Here is a 14,314-nt window from a genome sequence, read left to right as displayed (position 1 = left end):
AAAATGTAGGTTGTTTTTGTTGAAGTGTATTGACAGTGTGATACTTCACAAGGATTGTTGGACCTGGATAACAAAAGTGAATTTGAGCCAGTTAAATAGCAATGTCTTTTATGTAAGAAATCGTTGAGGAGGTTTTCAGAGAGTTTACAAGTTTGAAAGAAACAAATGATTTAAGCTTGTGTACAGCTCTGTTATCTTCTAGACCTTCCTACTGGCTGTATTTAAAAATTGGCAAAGTTTTTGTTTGACGAGTCCCTTGGTGCAGCTTATATGTGCTTTAAAAAGATACCGTGGTTAGAGTCAGCAACAGAGTGGCAGTGTTTATAAATGTACTTGTTTGGAAACAGTGAAATCGAACCCTTGCTTTGTTTCCTACCGTGAACAGTTGACTCAAATTCATCTTACGCATCTTTTAAAAATGTTCTGCAGTTTTACAGAACAAAACCAGCTACAACTATCTGAATTCAGACTAGTGCATATTTTATCATAACCATTTAAGGTGATAATCCAGCTGTGTGATTTTAACAGGTTTTCCTTTTACAACTTTAATTAGAAAGCTTATTTGTGTATAAAAGAACTTCAGTTTACTAAGAAGTATGCTAATTTTTTATGGGTAATCGGAAGAGAACTTGAGGTAGTGACGTACAAGGAGGAACGCTTCTGAAAATGTGTCAAATTATGTGGGGTTAATCATAGGCAATTTTTCTTAAAAAGCTGTTTGTCCATCGTGTTTATATATAAACTTTGCAGCAACATTATCCAGCTGTTAGTGAGCAATTACAGCTGTCAGATTGAGTCCTTTTCTTGGTAGATGTACATTTAAATACACCATGTTTCATAATACATAAAAAATACAGTCAGTGAAAGTGCTGCTGTTTGATCTTTTGCTTTGACTGGCTGTCCTGTTCCTCTCTGCTCCTTTTTGTGGTTGGATGTGTGAAAGGTGTTACTTCTACACTCATAAACTGTTAATAGATTCTGCGTTTGGTTATAGGGACCTCTCTTTCTTTCAGAACAAGATGCTTCTGCTTATTTTATTCCTCCGAAAAGTTGCTTCAGTGTTTTAAAATAAAAATAAATAAACCAGCCTGCCTTTCTTTTTGGAGCAGCCTAAGAGAGGCAGCTACATCAGGGGAAGGAGGGTGGATCTCTTGCCTTGCAAGTCTTGCTGAAGGCTTGAGTTGATACCTAAGCTCCCTTTTCCCTGTAAATACAGAAGCAGTTAGCTTTGTTCGAAAATCCGTACACATGAGCAAAACGAGTTAAAGTGGGAACACTGATTTGATCAGTATAATTATGTAAGGTTTCTGCCAGCACAGATGCAAGCACCATCCCAGCAAAAAATCCATAGTGTAGACTGGTCTAAATCAGCATCTGGCCTGTTTACGGGGGAGGGCTTGGTCGTTTAATGAAGTGGAGCTCCATATTGTTCCTTGTTTGAGCCAAAGGAAAAATAACTTCTGGACACAGTGAATAATTAAAATAGAGGGGACTATAATATATCCTGTCATAAAAATGTTATTTGAGGACTTCATTGTTTCTTCCCAATTTCTGTGTGCCTTTTTGTGCTTTCCCATGCACCTAAAAAAGAATATTCTTAGAAGTTGAAACAAAGCAAAAGAAAAATTTGTGACTGTTCTAGGTGACCTTTTCTGACTGTATTTAGTAAAAAGGTAGTCTGATAATGTTTTGATTTTTCTTTGTTACTTGATTTATCAGAATTTAATATATTATCTTTTAATGTACTGAATTACTCTGCTAGTCTGTCCAGAAGGTATTTAGCATACTGTGTAAACTGATCAATTGGAACTTGCTTGGAGTTTTGTGGGTTTTAATTTCTTGTCTGCTCATGCTTTTTGGACATTAAGGCGTGCACCTGCACTTCACAGTCACTGTTGTGCTATTTCTCTGTGAGAGGAGGTACTACATGATTCAACTTCTCCTATGTGAAGAATCTAAAATAACAAGTTAACTTGAAGACAGAGTGGCAAAGAAGTAATTCTGAAAAAATGTAGCAAGCTTTGGACTGCTCAGTGGCTGGATGATGAACGTGTATCACCAGTAAATCGGATGGTTCTGATGTCCCTGGAGTGGGGTGCAGTTGGGGGCAAGATCTAAAAGTAAAAACGTGAAAGCGCTAAATTTCCTCATCTAGCTGTGCTGTAGTGGGTGTTGGCAGAGCTATCAAAGAAGAGAAATTGCATTGCTCCTTTGAGCCTTTTAATATTCTTTACTTCCTAATAAGCTGAGGCCTTGTGTTCAAGGTAGTGAGCTCATATCTCGGAGGCTTTTGGAGCTGCAGATACTCAGCCTCTCTAAGAATTACGTCTGAAAGCATCTAGCTTTTGAAGGGGCACAGAGAATAATTGCGGCTAAAAACCTAATCTCATATATATGAAAGCTTTTCTGTAACAGCATGTACTGTGCTATTTAGTTTCATAAATAGTATCTCAGTATTTGTTTAGATCGTTTTTGCAACCAGCTGCTTTTCAACTTGAGCAGCAATCTCCTTTCCTAGTCTTAATGTCAGTAAAACAGATGATGCTTTGTTTTCTTGCCCCATCCCAAATGTGGGTTGGAATTTGTTTGCAGTGGGAACTGCTGGGTTTAAGGCTTTACAAACTAGGGCAGGTAAGAGACCATTTACAGTTACAGATCCCTCTTGGCCTTCATCACACATTGTATATGGATCTGGCTTTTGATTGAAAGCATTACCTACTCAAAACATACCAGCTTCTGCTCAGGTAGAAATTATTCTCGAGCTTGCATTGGGCGTTGAAGTATTGGGACAGCCACTTTCCGATTGTCTGTGGTAGCACAAGTGAAATTGCTCTCGGTGGTTGTCTTGGTGGCGGTTGGCAGGTGCATGGACAGTGTGCTGCTTCCTTCTCTTTTCTGAAAACCATGTTCAACTGTCTTATGTTCCTAACTAGGAAACGTTAGTATCTCAGAAAACTCGTACTGTTTATAGAGAGAATAAGCGTATTAATAAATGTTAACGTCATTAAAAAACTTATTTTGGGAATTGGAGTGAAAAAGCCTTGACCAAGTGGATTAGATAAATCTAGCATATAGTGTACTTGTATAGGAGGTGTTTTGGCAAAGCTTTAGTTTGTGTATGGAGTAGAGAAACTGTTTTTCCTCCAAGTTTCTGACAAGTCTTCTTTATGAAGTCACCTTTAGTAAAATCAAGTTGACTTTGTATTCTCGTGTATATGTATGTATTTTTCACTTATTTTATTACAGCTATGGGGATACTAGTATGATCTTGCTCCTTTTTTTCCATTATGCATGGGCATGGACATTTATGAGGAATGGTGGAGGGGAAGCAGTAGGAAGTCTAATTGCCTTCTCAGCGCATTCTTTAGTCTGACACAGTTTTATAACGTATAGGTGGGAGTGAAGTGCTCTTCAGGCTGTTCAAACAAGTAATATTAGCACCCGAGCTTTATGAGAAAGCTTTACGTGTTCCTGATTGCTGATCTGCTTTCATGCAGCATAAATATGGATCGCTGCTGAAAAGGATAGTCCTGCCCTCTCCTCTGTCCTGGCCATGCGATAGCCCCTCATTCATGCAGCCACCTGATCTGGTGAATAGATCAGAGTCGAGCGGCTGGAAGAAACCTATGCTGCGTGCTGGAGTCCGCAGAAGCGAGATAATAGGAATAAGGGTGACAAATTTAAGTGGACATTTAGCTGTGCCTTGGTAGAGCAAGATTTGTGTGAACGTATTTCAGTGAAGAATGTACTAAGTCATAAAACATTTCCTAATCGGAGAACAGGTATAAACTAATTCTTAGTTTGATGTGTCTAGTTTTGAATTTAATCCTGTTGTGTAACTTCTCTTTTGAGTTTTTATTTACTAGACTCTGGGTGTTTTCGTTAGCCAAGAGAGTTGCAGTATGATGAGTAAGAATTGTCAGTCAATTGATATGACAAACTTGTATTTTAAACAGTTTTGCATGCTTAAAAATAGCACATAATTGAGTCTTTATATGTTGGGTAACTATTCTGTGGTAAGGAAGGAAACAGACTGTATACATTTTTCTGTTTGTTCTTTATCTACCTGCCTCACCCTTTCCCTCTATTATGCCCTCTACACAAAGCTTTTTTTTCCTTCCCCATCCTAAGTTTCAGATTGCAGTAAGAGCGTTTATAGATGTTTTGGTGTGAATTTGAAGTTGCTTGGATCTTGTTCTTTTACTTCAGCAGATTGATGACTTATGTGGCAACTGGCTCTTTATAAATATTGGTTTATTTTAACCAGTCTATATGTTAGTCTCAGCAGGTCATGACTGAGTTTAAATGAGTAAATTGGGATCAGAATAGGTGTGGCATTTAATAATTAACTTTCTGGTTACTCAGGTCCAGTAGGAAACGTATAATGAGTCTGTTTTCATTTTGTTTACAGGAATAGTTATCTGCTTAGTCTCATCCTTCATATTTGGCAATCTGAGGACAAGGTCTGAGCCAGCATGAAGACAGAAGCCCCTCTTCATTAGAGAAAAAGTGAGTTGGAATTGGATTGAAATCTGGATTTATAGAATGAAAATACTATGTTAGCTTGTCAACACACACAGCTTGTGCTTGCTTTCAAGTGGTATTTTAACTTTGTAACACTACTGTTATGAGTGATGTCCAATCAAGGCCTAGTCTTGGCTAAGCACATGTATAAAATTTTCAAACGTATGCATTTTATGTAAACTCCTACACCCTGTTTTTCCAAAAGAACTGTTTACTCGTTGTATAACTGCCCACATGATATGCTTCTTCCTTCCAAATCCTGTGAGGTCTTGTAATAGACCTCACAGGATCTAGACTTTGTGTTCCTTTTCTTGTACTGCTGTATTCATATTGAGTTTTATTTTAATAATTTAACATTTGTGACTTGTTTCTGTAGCGGTACTGGTCTCTTCTCCAGTATTCTCGGTGCTTAATCTGTATCTGTTTTCTGAATTTGTTTTGGAAGTCTCTGTGCAAATTTAAGAAATTCCAAAAATGCAGGACTGAATTTTCATTTCTGCACTAGGAAATCCTGAATTCTGCATTTAAAATACTGTTAGCTCAAGTCTTATCCTTTTCGTAGTGGTTCCCCCCCCCCCCCAAATGTTCTAATAGTATCCAGAAAAAAGGATTGCCCCTTTGCCCAGCCTGATTTTTGTATTTGGTGCAGTACACATGAACTGGGTTAAGTCTCATTTACTTTTTTTTTCCTGAAACAGAGCTCCTATGCAACCATTGTGTACTAATGATGTATTCTGATTACTTAGCTTTCTGCCTGACGCAGTTCATTTCAAGAAGTGCACGATGACAGAGCGTGGAATTAAATGGGCTTGTGAGTATTGTACATATGAAAATTGGCCATCTGCAATCAAATGTACCATGTGTCGTGCTCAGAGACCTAGTGGAACAATTATCACAGAAGATCCATTTAAAAGTGGTTCAAGTGATATTGGTAGAGACTGGGATCCTGCGAGCACTGAAGGAGGGAGTAGTCCTTTGATATGTCCAGATTCTAGTGCAAGACCAAGGGTTAAATCATCTTACAGTATGGAAAGTGCAAATAAATGGTCGTGCCACATGTGCACATACTTGAACTGGCCACGAGCGATAAGGTGTACTCAGTGCTTGTCTCAACGTAGGACCAGGAGTCCCACAGAGTCTCCTCAGTCTTCAGGTTCTGGTTCAAGACCAGTCCCTTTTTCTGTTGATCCATGTGAGGAATATAATGACAGAAACAAACTAAACACAAGGGCTCAGCACTGGACTTGTTCTGCTTGTACATACGAAAACTGGGCGAAGGCCAGGAAATGTGTTGTATGTGATCATCCCAGACCTAACAACATAGAAGCAATAGAACTGGCAGACACAGAAGAGGCTTCTTCAATCATAAACGAGCAAGACAGAGCTCGATGGAGAGGAAGCTGTAGTAGTGGTAATAGCCAAAGAAGATCTCCACCTACAACCAAACGTGAATCCGATGTGAAAATGGACTTCCAAAGAATTGAATTGGCTGGAGCTGTTGGCAGCAAGGAAGAACTTGAAGTTGACTTCAAAAAACTAAAGCAAATAAAAAATAGAATGAAAAAGACTGACTGGCTGTTTCTAAATGCTTGTGTTGGTAAGTTGTCTGCTGCTACCTTATACTGTTATGCCTGTGGTTAGGTATTTTGGGAGAATGAAGAATTAAAACATAAACTTGACATTTGATTTCGAAACAGCTTTTTTTAATCTCTGCATTTTAATTTTAAAAAGTAAACCAAATGTAGAAGTTCCTGAAATAGCACCTGCTAAGAGAGGGTGCACAGTTCATCCATAATCTGAACAGGGTTAGATGTGTTTCCCAACTACGCTTGGACTTTTTTGACCTTTTGTAGAAATGGATATCCTTGTAACCAAATCCTGTTGTTCTATGTAGTCGTCAAAAGGTGGAAGAATTACAAAACCAGTCTATGGAACAATGTAATGCATATAGTACTGTAAAAAATGCCATTACTGGATAATTAAAATTACTCTTCTTTTTCCTATGGCAAGATATGCTAGTAGAATCGGCAGCTGCAGCTTGGGAGTATTTGTAAACAGTGTAGAGCTTGCAACAGTACAAGATGCTCTGTCAGATGTTAAAAATAACACCAAAATATGTAGCTCCAAGAAACTGCATGTGTAATACTGACCTTGAAAGTAATAATGTTGTATTAGTACAGATACTGTGTTGTAAATGTTTACAGGCTTTCTGAAAGTATTTTTGTAGTCAACTGCTTAAAAAAATTCAAATACCAATTTTGTTTTGTATTTTAGTGCTTTCCTAAGGAAATTCTGGATAATTCTTCCAATGCTGTTAAAGAACAGAGACATGTGAGAGCAGGGTTTTCTTCAGTTATTGACCTTGTGAGTTAACTTTTGTGCTGTAACTTCCCAGAAGCAGATATCTTGTGCCCTAGCATACAAGCAGGTTAAACACTTGAAATACACAACTATTTTTAGAGTAAAACACTTCATTTGAAACTCTGGCGCTACTAGTATGTCTCATACTGTTCCTTAATGTTTCATGAAGTCACTTCATGGTTGTTATAATGGAAAAACTAATTTGTGGAGCTGCTTTATTTTATATATTTGATCAGGTGTAAATGTTTGTATGGATATCATGGGTTTGGTTTCTCTGAGCTAATAAATATTCCAGTTCACTTTTGTGTTGTGTGAATAGTTGGACAAGCACATTTCCTTTTGAAAACAGTTAGATGCCTCAGTATTTCCTGATACCTTCAGCTCCTTACGTGCTAGCAGACGCACAGTGCTTTTTCCTTCTGAAATGAAGCAATTGAAATTCTGTATGGTATTTGTAAGTTATCAGATACCCAAGATCAATTGTTGGAGGTGGTTCCTGTGCCTTACAGGGGTCTGTCTTGCATTCTGATAGCAATTGTGTTCAGTATTAGGGTTTTTTTCCTCTGCTTTTTGAAAAGTGAATTTTTTTTGATTATTCCAATGTTACTTAAAATATTTCACACTTTCGGATTTAATCTGTGTGGGACTGGTTGTGTTTATGTTTAAGAATGTGAGTTTTGCAAGTATTTAATGTTGCTTGTGACTACACAATTGTACATGAAACTCAAAACTGTGTTCATAGAAATTTGGTAAGGCAATAATGATTTGGTTCTTTGAAATGAAAATAGTTAGAAGGTATCTTGAAGGGATCTTGATGAGAAAGCCAGAATGCAAATGGAGTTGTGTGCTGATTTTTACTACTGTTCTGCTGAAAGATTTCATGGATTCCTTTCTGTAACTTAAGTACTTACTATACTTCAGCTTTTTAACTGAGGAGAAAAAAACCAGCAACCAAAGCTGTTAGTTATCAATCCTTCATTTCAGAATTTCATTTTGCATATCACACATGTCATATTTTTCCAAATACTCCTTGTAGCAGGAATAACCTTAGGAAGATTGATGAAAGCTTCATAGATTCTTTTGTGGTTGTCTCTGAACGTTTTGCAGAGCGTATCTGTATTGGAAAGGTATACCAGTTTCACCAGTAATTTTAAAAGCAATAGGCCACACTTGTGCTGGTTGTTTTGTTGTCTTAGTGTGACATACTTAAAACAACTTAACTGTCAATTGAACAATTTCGCCTGAAGCATATGTTCTTACCATTGTAATCAACTGAGTTACTGTGACTTAGTGAGTTACTGTTTGTTAGCCAGCTGGAGCTCTTGTGAACTTTCAGCTGAGCTGAACACTTGTCAGTCCTTAGCCAAACACAATTATAAAATAGGACAAGTTCATGTTAAATGTCAAGTAAATTTGTGAAAATTGATGGAGTAAGAGTTGGTATGTAGTCTGTTACCGTAGTCCAGCTGACAAGTGGTGGCTTGTTAGGATTCGGTAACTTCAGACCGCACGTCTCCAAGTTTAAGCTCAATCAGTTGTGGAGGGTCCATTTGCTTTGAGTCTGTCTTATGTGGGGGAGATGTATCAGTTTAAAGTTTTTTGGATGTACAAAGTGTACCTTTCCCTGAAGCTAAAAGTGAAGATTAGAGGAGCAGGAGTAGGAGTAATTCTTGGCAGACTGGTTATTTTCTTTTCTCTTTGAAGAAATTATCTTTCAGAAGGTACCAAGGAAAATGTTTGATACTTTGGGACAGCTGTTTAGTTGAACTCCTCTTCGCATCTCAACTCTATTATAAAATTATTTTTACTAGATTTTAAATTTGATGTCAAGTTTCATTAAAAACATGGATCAGACTACTTTTTCCCACAGCTGTTCTTTTTAGCTGAAACATGAAGATAGACATATATCTTGGGTGGATTTAGAAAAGTACCTCTGTGTGCGTGTTTGTGGGTTTTTTGTTTTGTTGGAGACATCCATTAATGCTCTACCCACCTCAGTAAATAAACATGCTATCAAGGCTTCTGTTCTTTGCAAATCTGGGCTGCACAAAATGTGATGAGTGCAGCTCTTGCATTTCAGCATGAATAGTTTCCTTGATGGAGGGTATTCTTTCCGAATCGGAAGGATTAGTGGCATTCCCCCTTTCAAACTCTGCAAGTAAATGTACTTGAATGTTATTTTTGTCATTGACTTGGTTTTTGCAGCAGTGGATGTATCTGTCAAATGACTCTTTCTCAAAAGGATGAGATTTTAGAACTAATCATTTGGTTAAAATTTATTAAAATCAAAGCAGAACATCTAGTAAGTACGCCTGCTGAATAACATGACTTGCTACAAATGCCAGTTTGAATTACGATGAGAAATTAAAAATGGCTTCTGCAAGGACACCAATGCTTTCTACTGTACTGGCCTAGTACAAGGTTAATGTGAAGTCCAAGGTGACTTTCATTTCTCGGGGGAGGGGAGGAAGCTAATATATATTTAAAATTAAGCTCCATTGTCTTCTATGTAACTCATGGTACCTATGCCAAAGAGACTGTAAGAGAGGTTTGGTGGCCTGCGGGGCTTAGGGAGTCTGATGTGCAAGAGCAGCAGTACTGCTCTGGGGCCTGGTGAAGCTGGTTACAGCTGGCTGTGGATTTAAGTAGTAGTACAAATGGATGAAGATGGTCATGACTATAAAACCTTTCTAGCGTTCAGAGTGTGCTTGGGGCTTACACTTCAGTGCTTGCTGAAGCTTCCCCTCTCCTGGCACTTCAGGGCTGGGTTTTACAGTGGTGCTAGCAGAGCGTGTTTGCTGTAGGGCACTGCTGGGGATCCTTGGGTTGTGTGTTCAACTCCTGAGCTTGAACTGTAGCCCACAGATTAAAAGTAAACTGCATTTCTTCTCCTTTTCCTTTCTCCCCCAACCCTGCTTACTAACTGCTGCAAGAGAGTATGCTCTTCTCTTTCAGTTCAGGTCAGTAAGGTAGCTACTACCATCATGGGCCAGACTTCCCCTGCTGGGGATGGTGGCTCTGAAACCAAGTAGACACACATTCTTCTTAGCCGTATGAAAGAAACAACTAAGAGTGTGTTTCTTAAACAAATCCAAAATATTTAGAGCAATCCGTAATGAATCTTGTTTTGCAGTACATCCTGAAAAGGGCTGTTAGTTCATTCCTAGTATTCCTACATATGTCTGCTTGTTTTTCCTTTGACTACTTTATCTCTCTTACAGGTTTTTTTTTTTCCTTTGTCCTTTTCTTCCTTCAGTTCTCTGAAATAGTGCCAAATGTGTTACCCAAGCATTCAGAAACCCTGTGGGAAAGGAGAGTCATTCTGTCCAGACTGAGGTATGAAGTTGGCTGGGCAGTGTCCCAGACTGCTCTGCAGCTACAGGAGAGATGGAGGCCACCTCCTGCTCTGTGTCTTGCAGAGCATGTGGCTCTTCACCGACAATAAAGGCAGCCTGAAGGGACTGACGTACCAAGGTGCTTTTAGCTGGCACTGCCACCCAAAGTAGTTGTCCTAGCTGCTTGTTTCTGTCCTCCTGTCACGTTTGCATGCCAGCGTACAGTGAAGAGCATCTGGAAACGAATCTTGCTAAAATGAAGCTTGATAACCTTGATTAGGGGATGTTTTTGTGGGAGGTGTGGTGGTTGTTTTGTTTGTTGGTTTTGCTGTTTTAGTAAACCCAGACAGGTTTCCTCGTCACATCCATGGTACAGTTAAACCTCAATGGGGCTGTTTACGGTGTAATAAGGGAGTGGGAAGGGTATGGGTGGGAACAAGCTGCTGGAGGCCGAGAAGGGTCATGCTGGTGTCAGTTTAGGCTAGCTTGAACCGTTTGGGGAAGTATAGCATGAATTACCTGCCACGGTGGCCTTGGCTAAATACGGCAGGCAGTGCCTGTTGGGATGGTTGAGGAGGAAGAGTCCCTGGTGTGAGCTGTACAGCCTGACCTCCTTCCCCTGTTCCTTTGTGGTACTGGGAAGCATGACTTGGCATACTTGCCTGCTGTGCCAGGTAACAATGATGTAAGCTTACAACTTTCACCTGGGTAAGAAATCTTGTTGAATTGTTGTCTGTGTCCTATACATATATTCTATCATAAATACTTTACATTTGTGTGTGTGTATCTTTCAGAGTAGGTAAAACTCTGCATGCCGGACTCGTTGGTAGAAAACCTTAACTCCTGCAACACACTTTTATTTTGGTCTCAACTACTTTTTCTAAACACTTGGTGATACTTTATGCTAAAAGTAATTGAATAAATGATCAAGTTAAAAATAGTTATTTAAATTTGCCTTGGAAGCACTGATGGTTAACTTTAATATCATTCATGATTTTCCACTGTCCAGCCTCCCTTTAGGGTGCAGCCCTGCAAGCAACTGATCGGCCGTTAATGCAACAAGGGGCGTAGATACCTGTCCTGGTTTTGGCTGGAATAGAGTTAATTTTCTTCCTAGTAGCTGGGTACAGTGCTGTGTTTTGGATTTAGTGTGAGAATACTGTTGATAACACGTTGATGTTTTAGTTGTTGTTAAGTAGCACTTATCCTAAGTGAAGGATTTTTCAGTTTCCCATGCTCTGCCAGCAAGCGGGTGTGCAAGAGGCTGGGGGGGAGCCTGGTCAGGACAGCTGACCCAAACTTGCCAAAGGGATATTCCATACCATGGAACGTCATGCTCAGTATATATCCGGGGGGGAGCTGGCCAGGAGGGACTGATCGCTGCTCGGGCATCGGTTAGTGGGTGGTGAGCAATTGCATTGTGCATCACTTGTCTTTTCTTGGGTTTTATTTCTCTCTTTTTTTGTTATATTCCTTTTCATTACTATTATTATTATTTTTTATTATTACTGTTATATTTTATTTTTAGTTATTAAATTGTTCTTATCTCAACCCACGAGTTTTACTTTTTTTCCTGATTCTCCTCCCCATCCCCCAGGGAGCAGGGAGGAGTGAGCGAGTGGCTGCATGGTGCTTACTTGCTGGCTGGGGTTAAACCATGACAATACCTCTGACAGATAGGAGAGGGGATAAGGACGTCTTTCAACAGTTCTTACATGTGTGCTGCTTTGTCTTGTAATGATATGTTAGAAACATGCTACATGGACTGTATGTAGGGGTAAGAGCTGTTTGCGTGGAAAAAAAAATAGGCAATAGTTGTGCATTGAATGGCTTCAGGTTTAAGGTACACGTCTTCTTGGAAGTTGTTATTCTTAAGCTGATGCAAGTTGCTGAGCTTGAAGAACTTAAAAAATTTAGTATACGGAAGGTTCTGTCTCAAGCTGTCATTACCTAGAGAGTGATCTGCTGTTGATTGTGTGCTAGTACTAACAAGGGAGGTCCTGGAGATGAAGAAAGAGGAGAATGAACAGAAGGGAGTGGTTAGAGGCCCATAAGGGTTTTTCAGACAGTCCCTCTCTTTTGTATTAATTGATGTGTCATACGTGCTTGCAAAGGAGTTCTTCCTCTAAGAGGAGAAATTCTTCTCAGAGTGAATGTTTTTGGTGCTCAAAATGCTGAAATGGTGGTGGTGTTATTGATAATAAAACTTTCTTTATGGCCACCTGATGCGTCCCTGGTGAATAGTTGGAAGAGGGTGAGGGCTGAGCTCCAGAGAATGCTACAGCTTGCGTGGTCAAACCACAGGTCCTCAGCACAGTCGATGCTAGAGGAGCAGTAAGATTTTTAACAAGTGTCGGAATTAGGTTTTAATGGGTCAGTTGATCAGCCCCACACTTGCTGGAAGGTCACCTTGGCACTTAAACCAATCTTAGGATCAGTCTGTAGATGAGTAAATGAGGGCATATATATGATGTAGACCACTTGCAATTTTATCTGTAGCAGAAGAGGAGCAGGACAGGGCTCCGTGTTTCTGATCTGGTGTATGTTACAGAGGGGTCTATCTCTACTTCTGACTTTTAAAATGTATAATTTGGTTGTTTGAGAAATTTGCCTTCTATATTACCAAGCGGTTCAAGGAATAGTGAAGTTGATTACAGTTGTCCCACATATGAGGCACAATGACCTCCTTAAGGTGTAGCGTTTCCTTTTGTGTAGTCTCCTCAAATGTGAGAACACATTGTTTATGGTAGCATTGCTACCTCCTTGAATCAAAGAAATCTTGAATCTTTGGGTTGTTCTTCAGATATTTGATCTAAACAGAGGCATCTTCACATTCTTCCATTAATTTAGCAAAAAATGTTGTATTTATTTTAGCAGGTCTATTATTGAAATTAATTCTCTTTGGTTTTGCTTGTTTTATTTCAGCTTAATCCTGTTCAGCCTTTTCAAAGATTTAGAATGCCTGCCCTGTAGTATATGCAAGACTGTGTATGTGCCTCTTATACAGTGATGCTTCTACAGTTTTGGGGGGTCAGGAGCCTGCTGCAGAATCAGCTGCTGTAGGCTGTCTGACCCACTGCTTTTTGCTGCTCTGCAATTGCTCATTTGTCTCCACAGAAGCTCAACTGAGGTATTGTTGAGGAACCTTTAACTAAATTGACAGCAAACATGGTTGAAGTGAGGGTGACTCTTCTCTGTTCTTACTTGCTTTTAGTCTCTCTCACTGCACAGTTAAATCTTGCTGCTGTTGGGAACTGTATGTGGAGCTGGTGGGCCCCTGTCCTGACCTGCTAAGGCAGTGCTGCTGCCCAGTTCTGTCTCCCCCAGCCTCTCTGCTGCCACATAGATAAATGGCAGAACTGCATCAGTCTGTTGGAAAGAATTTGCCTATTTCATTTGTAAGTTGTGCCAGCCAGTGCGCTCCAGACCTATTAGAAGGATAGTGAGGTAAATAAAGGCTGCTGCTGTAGTATTTTCTCTGGAAGCTTTTACATCCGGCTGTTCTGAAGTCATTGGGACTGTGCAATTACGGCAAACGGGATTTAGTTTTCGAGATGTGCTTGTAAGCTCTTGCATATTTTCCAAGTTTACTTAACTGCACTAAACCCTATAAATATTTACATGTTCTAAAGAATAAACTTAATAGCACCTTAGCTGAAGTAGTTTGGTTTTAGCAGCTAGGCTAATTATGGGCTTATTTAATATGAGCAAAGGTAATATTGATACCTAATAAAGAAGATAGTTGTAACAGTTGTAGCAGGAAGAATGCAGGATCAAGATGGTACAAATAGTTGTTATTGGGTGATTAATATTTTTAAAATTTAGTCTTTTTAAATAACCTTCCTAATCTCTATCATGTATCATCTCATGTGTGCTGAGATTGCATATTCCTGATCTGTGCAATCTGTGAGAGTTGGGGCTTTCCTAGAAAAAGAAAAAACCTTGGCTCTGGGTGCTGTGAAAGAATATTCCAATAAGAGGAAATGCCTGAATTGCAAATGGGAACACAGTTGAACCTATAAACGCAGAATACTAACTTGCACTTGTATTTTCTCATGACTTGGGTGCAGCACTTGGCATTCTGTCCTTAGACA

The 14,314-nt window shown here is 39.4% G+C and overlaps 1 protein-coding gene across 1 annotated transcript in view; it reads left to right on the top strand.

Moving 5' to 3' along the window:
* Positions 1 to 14,314, top strand: part of ZRANB1 (zinc finger RANBP2-type containing 1) — a 48,642-nt gene that overhangs the window by 8,642 nt on the left and 25,686 nt on the right. The window contains exons 2-3 of the mRNA XM_050898737.1: positions 4,412 to 4,509; positions 5,271 to 6,121. Coding sequence (XP_050754694.1) covers positions 5,308 to 6,121 — 814 coding nt within the window. The 5' untranslated portion in view covers positions 4,412 to 4,509; positions 5,271 to 5,307. The remainder of the gene's footprint in view (positions 1 to 4,411; positions 4,510 to 5,270; positions 6,122 to 14,314) is intronic.

The sequence above is a fragment of the Gymnogyps californianus genome, chromosome 6, assembly GCF_018139145.2.
Source record: "Gymnogyps californianus isolate 813 chromosome 6, ASM1813914v2, whole genome shotgun sequence".
NCBI lineage: Eukaryota > Metazoa > Chordata > Aves > Accipitriformes > Cathartidae > Gymnogyps > Gymnogyps californianus.
This window is presented reverse-complemented; position numbering and strand designations above follow the sequence as displayed.